Source organism: Callospermophilus lateralis, chromosome 6, assembly GCF_048772815.1.
Source record: "Callospermophilus lateralis isolate mCalLat2 chromosome 6, mCalLat2.hap1, whole genome shotgun sequence".
Lineage (NCBI taxonomy): Eukaryota > Metazoa > Chordata > Mammalia > Rodentia > Sciuridae > Callospermophilus > Callospermophilus lateralis.
The window spans coordinates 81,067,447-81,092,060 of record NC_135310.1 but is presented as its reverse complement, the minus strand read 5'-3'; the positions used below and the strand labels follow the sequence as shown (position 1 = coordinate 81,092,060).

Genomic DNA, 24,614 nt, shown 5'->3' with positions numbered 1-24,614 from the left:
GGCGCAGCTAAAGGACGCAGGGTCGAGGCGGACGCTCAGGAACCAATCATGTCAGACGCTGCCACGTGAGTAGCCGTGACCAATACGAGGATACGGCGGTAGCGGCGGGGAGATTCAAATGTGTTTGCGGGGAGCGATTTGGGTTCCATTTTTTCTTCTCTACAGCTTTGCTTCCAGGAGCGGTAAGTTCTGCCTCGCGGACGCACCAAAAAACGGTGGCGTCCTGGGTGGGAGCTCGTAGCGGCGCAGGTCGGTGAGAAGTGGGGGCGAGACCGGGGAGGCTCAGAACTGAGTAGATGACGTGCGGCGCGGTTAAAAGAGCTGGAGAAAAGCAGAGGTTTCCCTGCGTCAGACAATCTAGAGGGTGGGGTGATACTGAAGGGTTTGTTGAGGAAGTAAAAAGTGGGTGTAGACCTCGTTGGAAAGAGGCCGAGGCGGGGCACCTACACGGGAGACTTTCCTCAAAATACAGTCCCTCTCGTCCGCTCTCGTTAGGAGTTTGTGACAGTATTCTGACAGTTTCAAACCTGACTTCAGAGGTGGGTGATATCTTGCTGCCTACTTTGTCGCCCCTTTTTATCGAGGGCAGCGTGGCAGTACTGTTAGGTATCCTGGATGACTGGATTAATATTTAAGATTCACAAAGATGAGATTGACAGGAAGAAAGACTTCACTGTGTTGATCCAACACCATCATGCAGATTAGCAAATGCTCAATACTATAGTAGTAACTTCGATTGATTCTTGTATAGAATGATTAATGTAGCAAGTCGTACTGCCAGGTATACACAAGAACAAATCTGCTAAATCCCAGTTATTAATAAAGGGTCGTGATGTTCATATTCTGCTGTGAAAGCACATTAAGTATGAAGATTAATTCAAATAAGGCAAATTAAATAAAAGAACCGTTATTCACATTACCCAAAGCGTTCTTTTTGTTACTGCCACAATCCTAGAAAACACTTGGTCGTATTTTTTTGAAAAAGGATGGAATTTTCAGGTGGCCTAGAGAAAGTCATTCTAAAAAAAGGAAGGCATTCCGTGCATAGAAGAAAAATAGAAAGTTTAAAAGGAGGCATATGATTTTGTGTTGTGCTGTGACTTAAAAGTGTAACTTCACTAAGTAATATTAGGAAGAAAAGTGGTAACCTTTCTGTATAAATTACAAAGTCGGGTCCATTGTTTGAATAATAGCAGCATTAAATGTGTCCTCAAAACTAATGCTTTTTCTTTTGCGTTCTAAAAGGCTAGTTGCAACTTAGAGATGGAGGCTGAAGATTTAAGTGGCAGAGAATTGACAATTGATTCCATAATGAACAAAGTGAGAGATATTAAAAATAAATATAAAAATGAAGATCTTACTGATGAGCTAAGTTTGAGTAAAGTCTCTGCTGATACTACAGGTGAATTTTTTTTCTTTTTGAATAACCACTTATTGAGTGTTCTTTAAGGTAAAGAAATGAGATGTTAACCACCCACAATGTACTTTTCTCAGTAATTTTAACAATGTATTTTTCTCAGTAATTAGTGCTCACTCATTAGATCAGACCAAGTTAAATTTAAAGCGAAAAAAGCAAAGTTATGAATGTCCTATGTTCTTATTTATTTACTTATTTGTGACACTCAGGATTGAACACAGAGTTGCTCTACCAACTGAGTTACACCCCTAGCCTTTTTTGTTTTTTATTTTATTATTTTTTGCAGTGCTGTGGATATAACCCAGGGACTCAGGTATGATAGGCAAGTGCTCTAACACTGAAGAGTATCCCCAGTCCTTATTTTTTATTTTGAGATGGGCTCCCTAAGTTGCCCAGGCTGGCCTTGAAGGTGTGATCCTCCTGCCTCAGCCTCCAAAGTTGCTGGCATTACAGGCATGCAGCACTAAGTCTGGAATACTATATTTTAGTAAAAAGCAGAAACAGTAATTTTGTTTACAAAAGTGAAGATTTTACGCTGTTAAGGAATAGTGATTTCTCTGGGAAATCTAAATTTAATAATGCTTAGTGATGACTAAAATATTATAAACTGGAGACTATAATTCAGGTTACCTTAACCAATCAATAAATTAAGTAAAAAATACATTACAGTGTGAAAATTATATCTGAAGATTGTATTTGCTGTTTCTGTAGGTGTGGGTTCCACAGAATATGACAATCAAAGAAGTCCTATTAAGTTCTTAAGGTCTAGACCAGGGTAGTTGGTGAGAACAGAAAATTAATAGAACCCCTAGGAGAAATGTAAGTAACTTGGAGGAAGAAGAAAATGACCATATCAGTTTCATATATTTTGTAAAGTGGTTTCTTTGATTGTTTTACAAGTAAGTTTGAGATATATGGAAAAATTATTAAATGAGTAAGGTGGTAAAGAAAGTTGTGTCAGGAACAGAACAATAAGCTTCTGAATTTTTAATAAATTATATCATTGATAGAGGACTTCCCATTATGAACTGTTAAAATATTACAAGAAGTTTATGTGATACATTTTGTTCTCCTTATTCAGATAACTCTGGAACTGTTAACCAAATTATGATGATGGCAAACAACCCAGAGGACTGGTTGAATTTCTTGCTCAAATTAGAGAAAAACAGTGTCCCCCTAAATGATGCTCTTTTAAATAAATTGATTGGTCGTTATAGTCAAGCCATTGAAGCACTTCCTCCAGATAAATATGGCCAAAATGAAAGTTTTGCTCGAATTCAAGTGAGATTTGCTGAATTAAAAGCGTAAGTATACACATTTTAGTTATTTTTATGTGTGTGCAGGACCCAGGGCTTCACATAGGCTAGGTAAGCATTCTATCACTGAGCTATAGCTGCAGACCTCTTTTTGTTTTATTTTGAGTCAAGATCTCATTTAGCTGCCCACGCTGGCCTTCAAGTTATAATAATCCTCCTGCCTCAACTTCACAAGTAGCTAGAATCACAGGTGGGTGGGCCACAACACCCAGCCTTTAACTACATTTAAGCGACAACATTACAAAATTTGAAACTACATTGTAAAGAGGGATAATGAACTCATATTTTAGTCTCTACCTAAAAAGATTTTTTAAAACTTAATATTTAATTTTACATATAGAAAAAAGCAATATCCCATGGAAAACACAATGAAAAATTATCATGTTTAAATAGCTGTGTCCTTTTCTTTTTGTTTTGACTCTGGTCTTTTATTATAGTATTCAAGAGCCAGATGATGCACGTGACTACTTTCAAATGGCCAGAGAAAACTGCAAGAAATTTGCTTTTGTGCATATATCGTTTGCACAATTTGAACTGTCTCAAGGTAATCTGAGAATGTCAAATCCAAATTCTAAGTAAAAGATAATATCCCATTGTAAGAAATCTTAAGATTTCCTAAGATTTTGCTCGAATTCAAGTGAGATTTGCTGAATTATATATATATATATATAAAGTTGATCAGATGAGAATAAGTCAATATGCTAATTAAGCATAAATACAGAGTATTCATTATACTGGTTCTTCTATTAATAAGGATTAGTCCAGAGAAGCAGGTATGAACATTGTATTTGTGCTGTTGGATTTAGAAAACATTTAAAGGAAATTAGCTTCTTCACTGTGTATTTATAAAATGAAGGACATAAAACATTTAACCAAGAACTTAGATAAGATTTTCTTAAACTATGATTTCATAGCATCAGAGTATATGTTAAAACAGCTGTAACATTTAATGGTAGTTCTTTAAAAAATAAACTGCTATAAAAGCATCAGTTTTGCTTGCATGGTTCTTTATAGTCTAGACCTTTTAGATAGGACCATGACTTCTGTTTTCTTCAAATATTTTTAGCTTGGCCATTCCTTAGTCTTTTCTCCCTTTTTTCATCTTTCTGGGGTCTTTGGATATATCCTCTGGTCAAGTCTTCCTGTTTTCCTTCTGCCTTGTTTAAGCTACAGCTCTGATCCCATTTACCAGCCTGTGATAAATATAAATATGAGCAGAATCCCCATGGTACTTAAATTAGGACTGCATAGTTTTCCAGGATTGAAGTTATGGAGAAGTTCTATACAACACAGAGATGGTTTGTGAATCCTGAACTTTCACCTATACAGATAACTTCTGAATCCTAGTAATCTGAATGTTTGGTCTATTGTGTATATTGTTATGTTAATATTTTTTTAAATTATCGTTTTCCTACAAGGAAAAATAGATTCCTCCTCCCTGTGTGTTAGAATAAGGTTGGTCTGGTCTTTAGGATTTTCTGTCTCTCCATTCTAGTTTAAAATTTTTTGAGGTTATATGACTTCTCAACAGCAACTATAAATTTTGTGTCTTTAGAACACATTTTTGTTGATCTCTTATTTATTTATTTATTTTTTTGTGGTGCTAGGGACTGAACGCAGGGCCTTGTGCATGTGAGACAAGCACTCTACCAACTGAGCTATATCCCCAGCCTGATCTCTTAATTATTATATTAAAAAAAGACTACACCACTGATAATGATAGTAGCCTCAAGATAACAACGGTGATTTGTTTTGATTTGCAGTGTTGAAGTTCTCAAATTACTTGTTTTTATTGAAACTTATCTTTCTTTTTGCTGTCCTAACATACCCAGTTACATAAAATTCTTCCACTACTCTCAATAAATGTGTATATTTAGCCAATACCAATTATGTTCATATTCTTTAAAATTCTTAGACTGTCAGAAAGTAGAGGGTATCTTTTTTTTCCCCACAAATTCCAATTGTTTTTAAAATTTTTTTTTTCTGGTTGTATACAAAGTATATTCACACCATTTGTGTATTCATACATGTTCTTAGGGTAATGATGTTCATCTCATTCCACAGTCTTTCCTATGCCATGCCCTCTCCCTTCTCCTCCCACCCATGCTCCCCTTCCCAATCCCACTCTGAATCAGCCTCCTTATATCAGAGAAAACATTTGGCATTTGGTTTTTTGGGATTGGCTAACTTCATTAGCATTATATTCTCCATCTCCATTCATTTACCTGTAAATGCCATGATTTTAGTCTCTCTTATTGGTGAGTAATATTACATTGTGTGTATATACCAAATTTTCTTTATCCATTCATCTACTGAAGGGCATCTAGGTTGGTTCCACAGTTTAGCTATTGTGAATTGTGCTACTATAAACATTGATGTGGCTGTGTCCCTGTAGTATGCTGTTTTTAAGTCCTTTGGGTATAAACCGAGGAGTGGGATAGCTGGGTCAAAAGGTGGTTCCATTCCCAGTTTTCCAAGGAATCTCCATATTGCTTTCCATATTGGCTGCACCAATTTGCAGTCCTACCAGCAATGTATGAGTGCCTTTTCCTCCACATCCTCACCAATACTTATTGTTGTTTGTATTCTTAATAGCTGCCATTCTGATTGGAGTGAGATGAAATCTTAGAGTAGTTTTGATTTGCATTTCTCTAATTACTAGAGATGTTGAACATTTTTTCATATATTTTTTGATTGATTGTATGTCACCTTCTGAGAAGTGTCTGTTTAGTTCCTTGGCCCATTTATTGATTGGGTTATTTGTGTTTTTTTTTGTTTGTTTGTTTTGTTTTGTTTTGTTTTTTTGGTGTTTAGCTTTTTGAGTTCTTATATACTCTAGAGATTAGTGCTCTATCTGATGTGCACGTGGTAAAAATTTGCTCCCAAGCTGTAGGCTCTCTATTCACCTTACTGATTGCTTTTTAGTTTGAATCCATCCCATTTGTTGATTATTGATTTTAATTCTTATGCTATAAGAGTTTTATTAAAGAAGTTGGGGCCTAATCCAACATGATGGAGATTTGGGCCTACTTTTTTTTCTATAGGTGCAGAAGTCTCTGGTTTAATTCCTAGGTCCTTGATCTACTTTTAGTTGAGTTTTATGCATGGTGAGAGATAGGGGTTTCATTTCATTTTGTTGGATATGGATTTCTAGTTTTTCCAGCACCATTTGTTATAGAGGCTATCTTTCTCCAAAGTACATTTTTGTTGCCTTTGTCTAATCTAAGATAACTATAATTATGTGGGTTAGTCTCCGTGTTCTCTATTCTGTACCATTGGTCTACCAATCTGTTTTGGTGCCAATACCATGCTGTTTTTGTTACTTTTGCTCTGTAGTACAGTTTAAGGTCTGGTATAGTGATACCTCCTGCTTCACTTTTCTTGTTAAAGATTGCTTTAGCTATTCTGGGTCTCTTATGTTTCCAGATGAATTTCATGACTGCTTTTTCTATTTCTATGGGGAGTGTCATTGGGATTTTGATTGGGATTGCATTAAATCTGTATAATGCTTTTGGTAGTAGTATGGTCATTGACAATATTAATTCTGCCTATCCAAGAACAAAGGAGATCTTTCCATCTTCTCAGGTCTTCTTATTTTCTTTCTTTAGCATTCATCTTTCACCTCTTCTATTAGGTTGATTCCCAAGTATTTTATTTTATTTTTGAGGCTATTGTAAATGGGGTAGTTTGCCTTATTTCTCTTTCAGAGGATTTGCCACTGATATACAGAAATGTCTTTGATTTATGGATGTTGATTTTGTATCCTGCTACTTTCCTGAACTCATTTTCCTAGTTTTAGAAGTTTTCTGGTGGAATTGTTTGGGTCTTCTAGGTATAAAATCATATCATCGGCAAATAGTGCTAATTTGAGTTCTTCTTTCCCTATCTGTATCTCTTTAATTTCTTTGGTCTATTTGCTCTGTCCAGTGTTTCCAAAACTATGATAAATAGAAGTGGTGAAATAGGGTATCCCTTTTGTGTTCCAGTTTTTAGAGGGAATGCTTTAATTTTTCTCCATTTAGAATGATGTTGGCCTGGGGTTTAGCATAGATAGCTTTTACAATGTTGAGATATGTTCCTGGTATCCCTAGTTTTTCTAGCGTTTTGAACATGAAGGGGTGCTATATTTTGTCGAGTGCTTTTTCGGTATCTATTGAGATGATCATATGGTTCTTAAGTCTATTGATGTGATGAATTACATTTATTGATTTCCATATGTTGAACCAACCTTGCATCCCTAGGATGAACCCCACTTGATCATGGTGAACTATGTTTTTGTATTTGATTTGCCAGAATTTTTTTGAGAATTTTTGCATCTATATTCATTAGAGATATTGGGCTGAAGTTTTCTTTCTTTGATGTGTCTTTGCCTGGTTTTGGAATCAGAATGATATTGACCTCATAGAATGAGTTTGGAAGTGTTCCCTCTTTTTCTGTTTCCTGAAATAAATTGAAGAGTATTGGTATTAGTTATTTTTTAAAGGTCTGTGTGTCCATGCAGGCTTGGACTTTTCTTGGTTGGTAGGCTTCTGATGGAGTCTTTATTTCATCGCTTGAAATTATCTGTTTAAATTCTATATATCATCCTGATTCAATTTGGGCATATCATATGACTCTAGGAATTTGTCGATGCCTTCGACATTTTCTATTTTATTGGAGTAGAAGTTTTCAAAATGATTTCTAATTATCTTCTGTATTTTTGTAATGTCCTACATGATATTTTCTTTTTCATCATGTATGTTTGTAATTTGAGTTTTCTCTCTCCTTCTCTTTGTTAGCATGGCTGAGAGTTTGTCAATTTTATTTTCTCAAAGAATCAACTTTTTCTTTTGTCAAATTTTTCAGTTGTTTCTTTTGTTTCAATTTCATTGATTTCAGCTCTGATTTTAATTATTTCCTGTCTTCTACTGCTTTTGGTATTTATTGATTTGTTCTTTTTCTAGGGCTTTGAGATGTAATGTTAAGTCATTTATTTGTTGATTTTTTTTTTCTTTGAAGGAATGAACTCTCCATGCAATGGACTTTCCTCTGGGTACTGCCTTCATAGTGTCCCACAGATTTTGATACATTGTGTCTGTGTTCTCATTCAACTCTAATAATTTTTTACATTGTTTATACACAAATTGTTGGAAGAGTCCTTTTAGCAAAAGATATCAACCTTCCTTATTGACTGTTATTATGAATGATACTTATGGTGTGCTCTTAGGACTACTTGAGCATCTTATCATTTCCTCACATTTCTAACTGCTGTAATTGGCCTATGGGTCATCTTTTTTTCTACTACATTAAACTTAAGTTAATTCTGAAAATAACAATGATGATAAATTAATACAGTTACATCAATTGTACATTTCACAATAAAATCATTTTAACATGAATTCTTATCAGAAAAGTTAATTTTATTCATGAGAAATGAGAGATTGCTTATTTGCCTATGAAATAAAGTGCATGAATCTTGGAATAAATAGTTTTGGATGTCTTAAATTTTTATCCTAGGTCCTGATGAATAAATAAATACCTAGGGCTAAGGGTGAACACCATTACATAAAATGATAATTATTTTTTATTTGTTAGGCAATTTAAAAAAAAGTAAACAACTTCTACATAAAGCTGTAGAAAGTGGAGCAGTACCACTAGAAATGCTGGAAATTGCCATCCGTAATTTAAACCTCCAAAAAGTGCAGCTACTTTCAGAGGAGGAAAAGAAGAGTTTATCAGGTAACTAAAGTATGCTAATACATTTCTGAGTAGGTAGCAGTTCAAATTAAGGGTTCCAGATGATATTTTATAGAAAAATATTTCTATAAAAGGATTAAAATATAAGATTAAATTGCAACTGTAAAGGAGGTAAAACTCTTAGAAGTAAAACAATGTTTAGTACTTGTTGAAATTTATCTTTTTATCCTAATCAAAATTTTATTGGTAACACATTAAAAATAACTTGATCTAAGCAAGAGATTGTATTTTTGTTTTAGAAATAGATAATGTTTTTTTTTAACTTGAAAGACAGTTTCAAGAGGTACTTACAATTATCTTGATAATATCTTTATGTCTACATATCTTACATGTAGGAGAGTATGCATTATAAATTGACTTTTAAAATATTCTTATTTGTGAAATTACTTTTTATGTATTCTACATGTTATAATTTACTTACAGTTTTGAAATTTTTACAGCATCTATAGTACTAACCGCTCGAGAATCATTCGCCAGTTCACTTGGACATTTACAGAATAGGAACATTAGTTGTGATTCCAGAGGACAGGCTCCTAAAGCCAGGTTTTTGTATGGGTAAGAAAACTGAATCAGATTTACATGCTCATTTTATATAAATATGCCTACATACATGTTTCATGTAAGTATGATAACACTGTTTAGCAGTAAGTGGAAATACATATCCATATTTGAGAAATTGGGGATATTTTCTTTTCATCTAGAGAGAACATACCCCCACAAGATGCAGAAGTAGGTCATCGAAATCCCTTGAAACAATCTAACAAAACTAAACGGGTAAGTTATTTTTGATTTGCTTTGGTCAAGGTGGTACTGAAGCCTCTATTTCCCAGTGGTTACTTAATTTTTCAAAACATTTTTAGTCGTGCCCATTTGGAAGAGTCCCAGTTAACCTTCTAAATAGCCCAGATTATCACATGAAGACAGATAATTCAGCTGTGCCAAGTTTTACAAAAAGGTATGTTTAAGTTTTAACTTTTTAAATTTGTTTATATTTAAAATATTGATTGGAAGAATGGTCTTCAAGTTTTTTTTGTTAGCAATAGTAATTGAGTGTAAATTTTCTTCAGTTTTAGGAGGTACTGAGTTTTTTATTGTAACCTTTTTGTTCTGTCAGAAACAAAACAATGCGTAGTAAAACTGATTTCTTTCTTTTTTTTTTTTTGTTTTCCTTTTCACTCATTAAAAATAAAGAATTATTTAAAAACATGTTTTATTAGGAAACATGTTTTTAAAAAAGTATTAACATGAAGCTTAAATGACTACATATGCCGGTGGAGTTAAAATTTCTATATTTGAGCATTTCTTGTTTATGGGTAGCTTCTCTGATAAGATTCTTTCTAGAGCATTTGAAGTCTTTAGCGTGGTATAAGGTACGAACAAATGTCTTTTCCAGCTATTTCAAGGGGACGAATCAGTGGGAGTTAATTAATGAGAGTTTCAAGAATTGGGGCTGATGATAGCTGTGGTAGAACTTGTACTTAAAATGCACAAGGTCCTGGGTTCAAGCCCAGCATGGACAAAAGAGACAGAACAGGTTAATGAGCTGCCAGAAGGGTGCACTGGCACACACCCATAGTCCCAGCTACAGGGAAGGCTTAGCTAAGAGGATCCCTTGAACCCAGATGTTCAGGCCAGCCTGAGCAGCAGGGTAATACCCCTGTCTCTTTAATTAAGAACAACAATAACAAAAATATGGGACAAGTTAGATAGTGAAATATTATTTATCACATCCAATATGTTCCTCTCCCCTCAATTTGAGTGCTTATTTCCTTAGAAGAAATAGGGACATAATATTTTGTCTCAACTAAAGTAGTGTTTCTGATTTATTCTTAACTGCAGCCACCATTTGTAATATTATTAGATGGAAAAGGCTCCTTGGATTCCAGAGAATCATTTTGCAAATAAACTTGGGAAACACAATTGATTGTCTTTAACCACTGTTTTCAATAATTAATTTAGGACTTGACTCAATACTAATATTAAAAAGGCATTTTGTTTGTCAAGGTTAAGCTTCATAATCTTTATTTCATCTTATTGCTCCATTTCAAATATATCATTGAAATATGAAGGACACTTTCTCTCACTCCTATTCAAAAACAAAACAAAATAAAAACAAAAGTCTCCCCAAACTCCAGCCATATTCTTCCTATTGTTGTGATAGCCTGCATGTTAGATACTGTGGAGGTGCCCACAAAAGTATTCATCCCTGGCTCTTATCCTTAAAGCTTTTTGCCATTTGAAATCTAGTTTTACCTACATACATCTCCTTTCCCACATGCTTACCTTAACTCCAGCTGTTGCTTATATGTAATGAAGATGTTGGCAATCACCTATCTCTTTATCACATTTGTCATTGCTGAATATATAATTTTTAGCATAGTTACCTTTTGTTAGAATCAGTTATCTAATGACTTTTTAAGCGGGAATTTTTCCAATTAAAAAATATATAATTTGTTTCAAAAAACACTTTAAAGTGAATAAATACATTAAAATTAATTTCAAATTAAATATGGAAATTATTTTGTTCCATGGGAAATAGACAGATCTCTGGATCAGAATGCCGAGATTTGAATGTGCCTGGATCAGAATGCGGAGATTTGAATGTGCCTGGATCTAAACTAAGTGGAAAGGATTCCCATGAAAGGAGAAGTTTAAAGGTATTTTACTTTTTAAATCTTTATATGAAGTAAGAGTTCCTGATCTAGCAGGGAGATTTTTCTGGGGAAAGGATACCAAGTTTATATGTCTCCGATAGTTTCTCCTCAAACAAGAGATGTGGGACCACTAATGGGAAGTGGTACAGAAGTCCTAGACTCTGTTTCTTGAAGATTAAGGTGATAGAGTGAGGATTAGCTATCTCTTAGGAAAACCATCAAGTAACATTTATTAGGCATGTATTTAATCAGATTAATGGGCCTGTATTTGGGGATAATTGGGGAAACTATTATTCCCGGGTTTCCTTTAATTATGTGATTCTCGTAAAGCATCTTAAACAAAAACCAAAGTATGTGAGGGCCAAGGTGAGGGCAAAAATGGTCAAAACTTCTAATATGGCAGAGCAACTCTGTATGAACTTCAAAGGCAGAAAATAAATTTATTTTCCTGGTACAGTATGATTTTTTATTATACTGTAAGTCCCTGGCATTGTAATGTGAGTCTTTTCAGTATTATAATTTTTATAATGCCACTCTTTCATGACCTATGCTTTAAAATATTATTTTTCTAATCCCAACTATCTCAGAGCATAGTGTGTAATTGTGAACCAAAAGTTTACTCTCTGGATTTAGAACTTCTGTCTTAAGAGTTATGCACATGTTAATTTTTATGAATGCTGTTATTTTTGGTGAGGCTTATTCTACTTGGATCGAAACTTTCTAACCCTTTTCTTTTTATGTGAAATATATTTTAGTAATTGATCAATATGTCCCTTGGAAGAAAATTGACCTAATTTATGGTTATGTTCCTTCCTATTGCTCTAATAAACAATTCAGCCAATCAATAGTTTATTAATAGAAGTTTATGTACTGGGAGTTTGTGAATTTTTTCACATAAAGAATATTCTATTATATTTAACAATAAGTCAAATTACTACTACTACTCATGGGACTTTATTCGAAAATTTTTTTCCCATGTAGTCTGTTAAAAATATCCTTTCCAAGGAACCTGTGGAATCAGATGAAAAGAGTTCTGAACTTATTACTGATTCAATAACCCTGAAGAATAAAACTGAATCAAGTCTTCTAAATAAATTAGAAGGTAAGAGTGACAGAATCCAAACATTTTATTTCTTTAAAAAGGCCACTTTGTACTTGGAAAAAGCAGATTATAATTGAATGTGAGAATTGCAATATGAAATAGCATCTGTCTTCCTTTACCTTGTATTTCAGTTCAGGTATATAAAGTGCATGGAAAGTATTGCATCTTGTAGGAAAGGAAGTTTATTTGTCCAAAAGGAAGAGAAGAAGGAAAGTAAAATGGAACAAAGTTATGTTTTCAGTTGGCTTGACAGATGATTTCTGGAAAGGACATAGAAGCTGTTTCTGTCTGATACCCCTCCCTCTCATTTTAGATTTGACAGTTGATTTTTCACTCCATGGATACTGTGATAAATGTTCTAGGGGTATGTAAATGAGAAAGACAAGGTTCCAAGCAGGTTGCATAGAATGAAATACAGTCTGTTCTCTTGTGTCTGCTTCATTCATCACCCATTGTTTATGGAACTCATCCACACTTTCATGGCATCTGATATTTTTATTGTTTTTTATCATTGAGCTAGATGTATCTCTAGTCCTTTTTTTTTTTTTTTTTTTTCCTCTTATTCTTTTCTTTAGACTGGTTCTTGCTAAGTTGCTAAGGCTGGCCTTAAACTTGAGATCCTCCTGCCTTAGCTCCTGAGTTGCTAGAATTACAGGTGTGGGCCACCATGCCCAGCTTCATTATATTGAATATACTTTGTGTTAGCTTCTTATTGATGTGACCAAAATACCTGTCAAGAACAACTTATAAGAGGAAAAATTGATTTTGGCTTGTGGTTTCAGAGAATCAGTCATGGGCCACTGACTCATTTGCTCTGGCCCAAGGTAAGGTAGAGCATCATGGCAGAAGGGCCTGAAGGAGGAATGCTGCTTTAATGGTGTTGGCCAGGAAACAGAAAGCAAGAGGAGGGAGCTGCAGTGAAGATGGACCCTTCCAGGCATGCCCTGCTTTACTTACCTCCTCTAGCCATGCCCCACCTGCTTATAGTTACCATCCTGTTTGTTCTGTCAAAGTTGGAGGGACTGATGAGGTTACAGCTGTCATAATTTAACACAGGTGCTTTCAGGGGACACATCATAGCCAAACCATAATATACTATAATTTATCCAAATATTTATGGAAAATACCTTTTTGTCTAATAAGTAATGATGATTTAGATATTTTTGGTTTGTCTTTGATTCCCATATGCACATATTTCTATTGAGTGTATTCTAAGAGTGGGATTGTTGGGACACGGGGATGATATGCTCAGGTTCTGTAAATGGTGCCAAAATTTCCAAAGTGGTTGTACTGACCCTTGACTGGTAATTAGTATTTCTTTACTGTCTGCTATTGAACATCTTTATGTTAATTGTCTACTTTAATATTCTCTTGTGAAATACTTGAGTTTTGATAATTTTTCTATGGATTTTTGTTTCTTTTTCTCATTTACTTTTGTTTTTATTTATTTGTTTTTTTTTTTTTTTTTTTTTTTGTCAGTGCTGGAGATGGAACCCAGGGCTTTGTGCATGCTGAGCAGGCATTCCATTAGTAAGCTAGGTCTCCAGCCCTCATTGATTTTTAAAGAAGTATTATATGATATAAATATACTTTGTTGGATATATATTGCAAGCAACTTCTCCCATCTGTGGTGAAGACTTGATAAAATGAAATTCTCAATTTTTTTTCTTTTTACATTTTTTTTTTAGTTGTAGATAAATGCAATACTTTTATTTATTTTATGTGGTGCTGAGGATTGAACCCAGTGCCTCTCACGTGCGAGGCAAGCACTCTACCACTTAGTCACAACCCCAGCCCAAATTTCTTAATTTTGCTGCACTTAATTTATTAACCTTTGACTTTGAGGTGAGTTCTTTCTGTGTTTTAATCAAATCTTTCTCTATGTCAAGGTCATAAAGATAATTCCATATTTTTTAGACAGTGTTTTTTTACCTTTCATATTTAGATTTATATTTAACTTGGAAATATTTATATAACTGTAAGATCAAGTGCCAAGTTTTATTTTTTTCTCATACGGACATCACAACATTTCTTGAGAAGATCCTCTTAGACCTTTCTGAATTGTTGTAAATTAGGTAGTTCTAGGTGTCTGGTTTGGAGTCTGTTCCATTCCGTAGTTTTCTTTTGTCTTTATGTTAATACTCTCTTCATTACTGATCTTCATGTCTGTCAGTATAAATCTTCCAGCTTTGTTATTCAAGGATATTTTGGCTTAAAGCCTTTTGGAGTTTTATATAAATACCAGAATCTCTGTGTCAGTTTCTATTTTTTTAAAACTGGAAATTTAACTGAAATCTAATTGAACCTATAAGGAAATCTGGGAGAAATTGACATCTTAAGTGTCCTCCTTTCCAGCCCACTAACCTAACACATCCTTTCGTTTAAAATAGTGAGAATCCTTTTCTGTGTAGAGATCTTGCATACCTTTTGCTGGATTTATTTTAGGATATCTGATATTTTTCAATGCTTTGATAATGAATGAGAACTTAAAAAAAAAGTCTTCTACCCTTTTGCTAATGTTTAAAAATACAATTGATTTTTACTTATTGATCTTATTTAGACACTTTGACATTGCTAACTTTACTGAACTTTACATTTAGGGATAAAGCCAATTTGTATACAACTTATTTTCTTTTTTGGATATAAATTGCTAGTATTTTGTTTAGGATTTTTGCATCTATGATCATGAAAGAAATAAAATTTTATTATTTATATTAAATATATTATTGAGGTATTTTTGTATACGGACATTTAAGAGAGTAAATTCTTGGCTAGTATAAAGTAAAATTTTTATGTTAAACCATGAAAAGTGATGAATTCTTTTCTCTTTACTAATAATATTTTTATAATGTGTGTGTTTTAAATTTTTTATTTATGTTTACTGGTAAGCAACAGAAGCATTTAAGTCTGGAATGGTCTGAAAAAACTCTTTGAGTAACAGTTTAGTTAGGTGGCAGTGTTGCAGCTTCGTAAAATTGACTTGCTAAAAGCATATTGTCAGTCGCTAGCTTAAAGCTTTTAATTTATCTTTTTTCTGTTTTTAAAAGCTAAAATCAAATAGTTTTGTAACATGTTCTATTTTCTTAGGCCTAGTTTTTATTCTCTAGTTTATTTGAAACAGGGGGTCTTGCTATGGTGCCCAGGCTGATCACACACTCAGGGGTTCATTTGAGCCTCCACCTTAGCCTTCTAAGTACCTGGGACTACAGCCGGGTGCCACCATGCCTTGATTTAGTATTGTTATCATCATATATTCTTGATTTTTAATGACAACAACAAATACAATTTCAGAAATGAAAGAGCATCAAGAACCAAAGGTTCCAGAAAGTAATCAGAAACAATGGCAATCTAAGAGGAAGTCAGAATGTGTGAACCTGAATCCTGTTACCTTTTCAAATCAGTGGCATATTCCGAATGTAACCCCAAAGACTGATATAGAGGTAACTTTCTTTTGCCTTAAAGTACAATGTTGCTATTGCTCATAATATATTTCTGAACTTTGATGATATGTGAAGTATTTTCTTTTGTTAAATAGTTATGTGACATTTTTTGTTGTTTTTTAAGCCTTCTTCAAAACATAAATGGACTATAGTGTGGAGTTGACAGTAGAATAGATTTATCTGTTGTGGTTTTCAAGAGCATAAAGTGGAACCATGGGTTGAAATTCACTTTAATCGAAGTAACTATAAATATTTTATAAAACTAAAACTGTCCCCATCATGAATTGAACCTTCGTAGAGAGTTTAGTTACTAAGAGTTTTCAAGCAAAATAGGGTTCCCCATTTGGCTAAGATGCATTAGCACAGGGGTTCGTAAACTTTCTGTAGAGGGTTAGTAGTCTTTGAAGGCTACATGATCTTTGTTGCAGCTTTTCAACTCTGACATTAGAACATGAAAATGGCTATAGATCATATGTAAACAAATGGGCATAGACATATTCCAATAAAACTTTTTTGCAAAATTAGTTGGCAGGCCAGATTTAGTCTGTAAGCTGTAACTTGATGATCCCTCCTGTAGAGGATGTTCATCTTCTTTGAGATTTGTATGAGATGAATTCTGCAGGCTCTGTCTCTTATGAGAGATAGGAACAAGTATTTGCTATTCCAATTTTTACTAAATCATTAATATTTGGCTACATTTGGGGGTGTGATGTATTCTTATTGATTAAAGAACTTTTTTTTTTTTTTTTAATACTTGGGTTTGAACCAAAAGCCCCATGTATGCTAAGCACCTGCTCTACTATTGAGCTATATTACCAGTCCCTGCTGTTCTAGAGTACAAAAGTTTAATACCTGGTATAATAGGTCTGATCAGGGAAGGATCATAGGTCCTTATTTGTTAAACAATTTTGTATACCATACTTATAATGAGTTTGGGCAGAATATGTTAGGTTTAAGAGTTTGGAGTAAAAGCTATACTATAAAGTTATCGAAAGTCTAAAATATATGTGCCTACCTGTTTTAGTATGCTTTTGTTTTTTATATTCTTATTTTCTTTAAAAAGTTATAATGTTTATAAAACTATTGAACAGAAGACTAAAAACTCTGAATCATTGCCTTTGAAATTTTTTTTTAGCAGAAACATGCCACTGTTGAGCAGCCTGTTGTTTCATTTTCAAAGCAGTCACCTCCAATGTCAGCACCTAAATGGATTGATCCAAAATCTATTTGTCAGACGCCCAGTAGTAATACCTTGGATGATTACATGAGCTGGTAATTACTTTTAATACGTCACTCAGCATTCAGGGTGATAAGATAGAAATAAGAAGCTTTGGGGCCAAAAGGTTGATTCCTGCTCTGTTAATTTTTCTGTTTCTTCATCTGTAAAATGTGAAGAGGAAGATCATTATAATAATATATATTTTTAACTATTGCTATGCACGTAATCTTTGCAATATTATAATCTGTATTTATAAACTGTAAAGCGTCTAAGGACATAAACCTTCTTGATAACCGTGTTTCAACATGGCTGCCTCTCTAACTGAGAGATATTTTAAAGGGAGATTAGAGTAGATAAAGGTGGATAAATGTTTTAGCACAGTAAGTGTTAATTGGAATGTGATAATTTCTGGAAGAGATCGATGGAATCGTTCACATAGTTCAGCTATTCAAAAGTGCAAGCCTTGAGTGGATAGGAATGAGGGATGAGTGAAGAAATAGTGTGGTCAGTGCTGATTAACAGGAAGCATGAGGGATATTGCAAAAACAAGTGAATGACATTTCAAAGAAAAAATATATATCATAACCTTCAGCCAGTAGATGTACTTTTAAAGTATTTATAATGTTTTAGGGGACAATTTATGTCCTTGGTGCCTTTGGCTTTTCATTTCCATCATTTTATCTTTGATCATAATTACCGGCCTTTTATAAACCAGAATCTTACTATTTAATATAAATTTGCTATATTGCTTCATTTTACTATATGTAGAATATCTTATCTTTGATAGCTAGCTAAAATAATTAGGTAGGTATTTCTTATGATACTAGATCATTTATTGTTAATAGATATTTGTAGACCTCCTTGGTGCCTGATAGTGTTCTAGATATTGAAAATATAATAGCAAACAGGAGAAAATGCCATGGTATACTGAACAGATACAAAGTCAAGGAACAAACTCCTCTGATGATATAATTGGCTCTCAGATATTTCTAGAGAACCATTATATAACATTGTACTATTTAAAAACACTCATAAAATTTATCATGAGTCATAAATGATCTTATGCTTTGACTAAATTCTTACAAAATAGTCCTAACCGCATCTGTTAGCTGCCATCTTATTTATTTTACTGACAAGGATTTCTTATTGGAACAAAAAATTTATTTCAGAAAGAATTCCCAAAATAAAATATCTGGTGGTGGTGGTATAACTTAAAATAAAAATCAATTATATTTTGAAAACTAACGTGGGTTCTGTTTGTAGCACTTTTAAGTATAAATCAACCTTTCATACATGAAAGCTTAATCAGAGTCTTGTATTTTAAAGTAAGAAAAAAAATGCTTTCCTAGTTTTAGAACTCCAGTTGTAAAGAATGATTTTCCACCTGCATGTCCATCATCAACACCATACAGCCGGCTTGCCTGTTTCCAACAGCAGCAGCAGCAAGTGCTCGCTACTCCTCTTCAAAACTTACAGGTTCATTAAACTTTGTTTATGATAGTATATATTAATCACTTTCATAGAGTTTATTTTTTTACAGTGTTGAAATAGTTTTCACAAAAAGTCTTCAAGATCTTGTCCATTTTTATTCCCAATAAGCCAAACCTTTTTGATATTCCAATAAGTATGCCCCCGTGTTATTGAGAGGTTAGTTATTAAAGAAGCTAATGAAGCTTTTATTATTAATTCATCTCCAGTTTGAGTAGGTGAATAAAATTTCTCTGATAATTGAGGTTAAGCTAACAAAAAATTTTGCTGGTGAGTCAATTGCATTGTCATTTGAAAAAATAATTAGACACCTTTGACACCAGTAACTAAAATTTGTTTATTAGTGACTCTAATTTGTTTATTAGTGATTCTAATACTGGTAGAAAACATGGGCCTTGTACACTGACTGGGCATGAGTCTTGGCTTCCCTGCTTGCTAGCTGTGTGATTTTTTGCAAGTTATGTAAATTTTCTGTGTTCATTTTTTTATCTATAAAATGGGAAAATTAAGCTACTACCTCATAATATGGTTGTGAAGATTATATTTGTTAATATATTTGTAACTGTTTTTTTGGTACTGGGGATTGAACCCAGGGATGCTTTATCACTGAGCTGTATTCGCAGTCCTTTTTACTTTTTATTTTGAGATGGGGTATTGCTGAGTTGCTGATGGTCTTGTTAAATTGCTACGGCGGGCTTTGAATTTGCTGTTTTTCTGCTTTAGCCTCCTGAGTTGCTGGGATTATAGTTTGCACTTAGCCATAATTGTTATTTAAGCAAAACACAAAAAAGAGATTAATACCTATAAACGCCACTTGAAAAAAACTGACAGAGGTTAACAGTATGGTGTGGTAGGAATGGGCAGTTATTACCTAAGAGTATAGAGTTTCAGTGTGCAATGATGAAAAAAATTCTGGAGATCATGGAGATGTTTACATAATAATGTGAATGTACTCAATGCCACTGAATTGTATTTAAAAATGATTAGAAAGGTAAAGTTTAGGTTATGTATATTTTGACACCATTTTAAAAAGTTGTGAACAAAAAAATCAACTGGCAATAGATTATATAAACTAGCTGAACATGGTGGTACACATCTCTAATCCCAGTGACTCAGAAGGCTGAGATAGGGGATACTGAATTTGAGGCTGGCCTCACCATCTTTTTTTTTGTTTTTTAATATTTATTTTTTAGTTTTAGGTGAAAACAATATCTTTATTTTATTTTTATGTGGTGCTGAGAATCGAACCCAGTGCCTCACGCATGCTAGGTGAGCGCGCTACCACTTGAGCCACATCCCCAACCTCACCATCTTAATGAGATCCTGCCTTAAAACTTAAAAACAAATAAAGGGTTGGAGATGTAGCTCAGTGGTAGGTCATCCCTTGGGCCAATTGCCAGTGTTGCAAAAATAAATACATAAATAAAATGATGTTTACCAAAAAAAAAGTATATAAACTATGGAAAGAGATGATAGTATTTTGAGGATTCAAAAATAAAATAAATTTTATCTGGGCATGGCGGTGCTCTCCTGTAATTTCAGCAGCTTAGGAGTTAGAGGCAGGAGGATTGTGAGTTCAAAGCCAGCCTTAGCAACTTAGTGTGAGATTCTGTCTCAAAATAAAAATATAAGAAGCGGCTAGAGATGTGGCTTAGTGATTAAGTGCCCCTGGGTTCAATCCCCAGTACCAAAATAAATAATGAGAAAGAAAAATGATCAGGTTTGCTGTACATTGATTCAGAATATATTTATTGAGTGATTACTACTATCAGACCCTGTTTAAGACAAATATATTTAGAAAGTGAGTGAGAGATGACGAGAGAGGTGATTGTGGAGCCTATTAGAGGAGGCTCAGTGTCAGGAGAGAACTGCAGGGAGGCAAGAGTGTGGTGAGAGCTCAGGAAGGACAAGGGGTGAGCTCCATAGTTCTGCTGGGACTTTTAGGTTTTATCCTAATGGGGGTAAGAAATTGTACAAGAAAAGGAAGCAGGGGAGTAAAATGTTCTGATTTGCATTTTAAAAATTCTGACCTTAGTGAAGAGGGTAGACTAAGTGGGAGGAGGATGTCCTGGGCTAGAAACTGAACCTTACAATGGTATTGAATTAGAAAAATTTAGAATTAGTTATTCTAAAAGCTAGCAGCAGTTAGGAGGCAAGGATAGGGAATAGTTTTCTTTTCTAAGAAATGTATAGAGGACAGGGGGAAGAGGGAGTATCCTTTATGAAATTACAGCACATACATATTTCAAAGCCTAATATTTTCTTACAGGAAACATTTCTATTCCTTTTTTTAAAAAAATTTTTTTTTAGTTGTTGATAGGCCTTTATTTTATTTATTTATATGTTGTGCTGAGAATTGAACCCAGTGCTTCATACATGCCCGGCAAGTGTGCTACTGCTGAGCCACAGCACCAGCCCTCAGTTTATTTTTTAATCCTAGAGGTTAGAAAAATTAGAATTCTTGTCATTTATATAGGAGATTATGTGAGAAAGATTGTGTCATTTGGAATAAAAAACTGAACTCAGTTGAGTATTATGCAGCCTCTGCTCCAGTTTGTTAATCAGCTAATTGAAAGCTTTTTGTTTCAGCTTCTTTCAGTTAGTCCTCTCACCACACCATCTGTTAAAAGCATATATAGGTACACAGAGGTCCTTTCACATAAGGGAAGGATGAAAGGGATGATAGGACATGGGTTGAAAGTTTGCTGGGCAAGATGTTGAAGTTCAGAGAAATCAAGTAACTTGTTGAACATCACTCAAGGCATAGCTGGGAAGCAGGCCTTATTGAAATTTGCATTTGTCTGATGGACTAGGGCTCTCAGTACCTTAGCACATTCTTCCCTTTGTAAATAATGTTAAATGAGAAAGAATATAGGTATAATTGTATTTGTATATATGGAAATAAAGAGGTATGAGGAAAAAGAAAGATAAAAAATGATAGTGTATGAGTTTGTTGAATATTAACTGATATTTTCCTCTTAAATTTTCTATTTATGTTAAGTAAAAACCAGTTAAAGGGAAGACCTTAGAAGTTTATGTATTAAGAAATATATTGCTTTGATTAAAGTATGCAGAGCAAGTTCCCTTTATAAAATATTCTAATATGTCTCATTACTTCAGATAATTTCAAAATCGGGAGTATTTCACTGTACCAAATGCATGCTAGTTTCTTAAACATACACTTTGAACCATTATTGGTATTTTTGATTATTTAGATTTCGGGATCCTCTTCAGCAAACGAATGCATTTCAGTCAGAGGAAGAATTTATTCCATATTAAAACAGATAGGCAGTGGAGGTTCAAGTAAGGTAAGTATCTTAAATATTTAAGAAATGAATAAAAATATTTTAAACTTTGTCTTTTTAGCCATAGAGACTCTTTTTTTCTAAACTTCTGAGAACCCATGTTGCCCTTGAGCCAAAAAGCCTCATTTTCTGCCTTTCTCCTTCCCCTAAAAACTATATATCCTCTTTAGACTTGCACCTTAGTTCCAATTGCAAGCCTTTCCAACCAATATCTTGCGCTCCCAAATGTCTTATAGCACAAACAATGACTTAAAGTGGCAAGGGACTGCTATGTATTACCTCAGAAGTATCTTGCTAAATGTAGCTCAGAACATGATGTGAATTACTAGTAGCTTTAGAATTATTCAGCAAGGATTTTTACTAATGGATTTTTTCATTTCAAAAACTTAAAAAAAAATTGTTGTTTTTATTGTTGGAGATACCTTTATTTTATTTATTTATTTTTACGTGGTGCTGAGTATCAAATCCAGTGCCTCACACATGCTAGGCAAGTGCTCTACCACTAAGCTACAACCCCAGCTCTCAAAAACATTTTAATAATGAGTTTCTGGAATTATTTCCTAAATTCATCTGGGTTCTTTTTTTTTTTTTTTTTTTTTTTTAGTTTATTTTTATTGGTTCTTTTTCATTATACATGACAGTAGAATTCATTTTGGTATAGTTATACAAGCATGGAATGTATCTTATTCTAGTTAGTACCCCTTTCTTATGGATGTACATGGTGGTGGGATTCACTGGTATATTCATATCAGTACACAGGAAAATTATTTTGGATTCATTCCATTGTTTTCCCTTTTTCTATCTCCCATCACTTTCCTTCATTCCCCTTTGTCTAATCCACTGAATTTCTATTCTTCTCCCCGCTCATTGTGGGTTAGCTTCTACACATTGGTGAAAACATTGGACCTTTGGCTTTTTGGAACTGGCTTATTTCACTTAGCATTAGAGTCTCCACATCCATTCATTTATTTGCAAATATCATAATTTCATTCTTCTTTGTGGCTTAGTAATACTCCATTGTGTTTACAAACAGCAATTTCTTTATCCATTTGTTTGTTCAAAGGCACCTAGTTTGGTTCTATAGCTTAGCTATTGTGAATTGAGCTGCTATAAACATTGATGTGGCTGCATCACTGTAGTATGCTGATTTTAAGTCCTTTGGGTATACATTGAGGAGTGGTATAACTGGGTCAAATGGTGGTTCCATTCCAAGTTTTCTGAGGAATCTCCATAGTGGTTGCACTAATTTGCAGTCTCACCAGCAATGTATGAGTGTATCTTTTTCCCCACATCCTTGCCAACATTTATTGTTACTTGTAGTCTTGATAACTGCCTTTCTGACTAGAGTGAGGTGGAATCTCAGTGTAGTTTTAAATTACATTTCTCTAATTGTTAGAGATGTTGAACATTTTTTTATGTATATGTTGACCATTCGTATTTCTTTGAAAAATGTTCAGTTCCTTTGCCCATTTATTGATTGGATTAGGACTTCTACAATGTAAACTATAAAACACTAAAGAATGTAATTGAGGAAGACCTTGGAAGATGGAAAGACCTCCTATGTTCTTAGATAGGCAGAATTAATATTGTTAAAATGGCCTTACTGCCAAATGTGATATACAGATTCAATGCAATTCCTATCAAAATTCCAATGATGTTCTCCAAAGAAATAGAAAAAGTACTCATGAAATTTGTCTGGAAAAAAATTAGAGCCCCAGAATAGCCAAAGCAATCCTTAGTAAGAAAAGCAAATTAGGAGGCATCATAATACTAGACATTAAATTACACAACAGCTATAGTAACAAAACAGCATGGTATTGGTACCAAAATAGGCAAGAAGACCAATGGAACAGAAAAATCAAATGAAATTTAACTCGTGTCTCTCACTGCACAAAACTCATTTCAAAATGGATCAAATACCTAGAAATTAGGCCAGAAACTGCACATAATTATTAGAAGAAAATGTAGGTATAATATATTAGCTCAGAAACTAACTTCCTTAACAATACTCATAAAGTGCAAGAAGTAAAATCAATAATCAATAAATGGGATGGCTTCAAACTAAAAAGCTTCTTCACAGCAAAGAAAACAATTAAGAACATGAAGAGGGAGAAAGTCTTTGTCACCTGCACCTCAGAGAGACTGTTAATTTTCAGGATTTACAAAGAACTTAAAAATCCATCCATCCCGGCTGGGGCTGGGGCTGGGGCTCAGAGGTAGAGTGCTTGCCTAGCATGTGTGAGGCACTGGGTTTGATCCTCAGCACCACATAAAAATAAAACAAAGGTATTATGTCTACTCACAACAACAACAACAAAAATAAAAGTTTAAAAAAAATTCATTTACCCAAGTTCTAAGTTTATGATTTTTATTCTTTAAGGATGAAAGTTATTTTAAGCTCTATATATACTATATTTAATTTTCATTCTATTAAATATACTGTAATAATTTTTTTTCTTTATCTTGCACCAGAATATCTATAATCAAGGTCACCAATGACCTCAATATTTTCGCCAAATCTTATTCTTACCTTTTATTTTTAGGTTACTTTGTAGTTCTGAGGTATTTTTTGTTTTTGTTTTCTCTTCTGAAAACTGAAATGTCTCACCACCCACTTACTTGGCTCCTCTGTTTTCATTTTTCAAACTGATCAATCTCTTTCAATCTTCCTCAACTTCCCTGATCCCAATAGTTGCAGTGCCCCAAGTCTCAGTTCCTTGACCTTTTTTCTCCTCTCTCGAGACTCCCTTGTTGGTTTCTTTTAGTCTCCTGGTTTTAAATACCATGTATATGCTCAAAATTTCCAAACTGATGTCTTAGGTCAGACCTTTCCTTTGAATTCTAAACTTCTATATCTTATTTGACTGCTCACCATGTTTTTCTTAATTACCAGGCAACATGTTCAAACACAACTATTGTTCCATAGTCTTCCATTTC

The 24,614-nt window shown here is 33.9% G+C and overlaps 1 protein-coding gene across 2 annotated transcripts in view; it reads left to right on the top strand.

The window, feature by feature from the left end:
• The first annotated feature begins 1,263 nt into the window (after positions 1 to 1,263).
• Ttk (TTK protein kinase) overlaps positions 1,264 to 24,614 on the top strand; it is a 36,236-nt gene continuing 12,885 nt past the window's right edge. The window contains exons 1-13 of one of the 2 annotated variants that reach the window (XM_076859983.2): positions 1,264 to 1,402; positions 2,499 to 2,721; positions 3,171 to 3,277; positions 8,308 to 8,451; positions 8,910 to 9,024; positions 9,171 to 9,243; positions 9,330 to 9,424; positions 11,009 to 11,126; positions 12,105 to 12,225; positions 15,517 to 15,665; positions 16,804 to 16,937; positions 18,234 to 18,360; positions 21,588 to 21,680. In XM_076859983.2, the coding sequence (XP_076716098.2) occupies positions 1,264 to 1,402; positions 2,499 to 2,721; positions 3,171 to 3,277; positions 8,308 to 8,451; positions 8,910 to 9,024; positions 9,171 to 9,243; positions 9,330 to 9,424; positions 11,009 to 11,126; positions 12,105 to 12,225; positions 15,517 to 15,665; positions 16,804 to 16,937; positions 18,234 to 18,360; positions 21,588 to 21,680 (1,638 nt within the window). Of the gene's footprint in view, positions 1,403 to 2,498; positions 2,722 to 3,170; positions 3,278 to 8,307; positions 8,452 to 8,909; positions 9,025 to 9,170; positions 9,244 to 9,329; positions 9,425 to 11,008; positions 11,127 to 12,104; positions 12,226 to 15,516; positions 15,666 to 16,800; positions 16,938 to 18,233; positions 18,361 to 21,587; positions 21,681 to 24,614 lie in introns of both variants that reach the window. The other variant, XM_076859982.2, reaches the window with a different exon arrangement.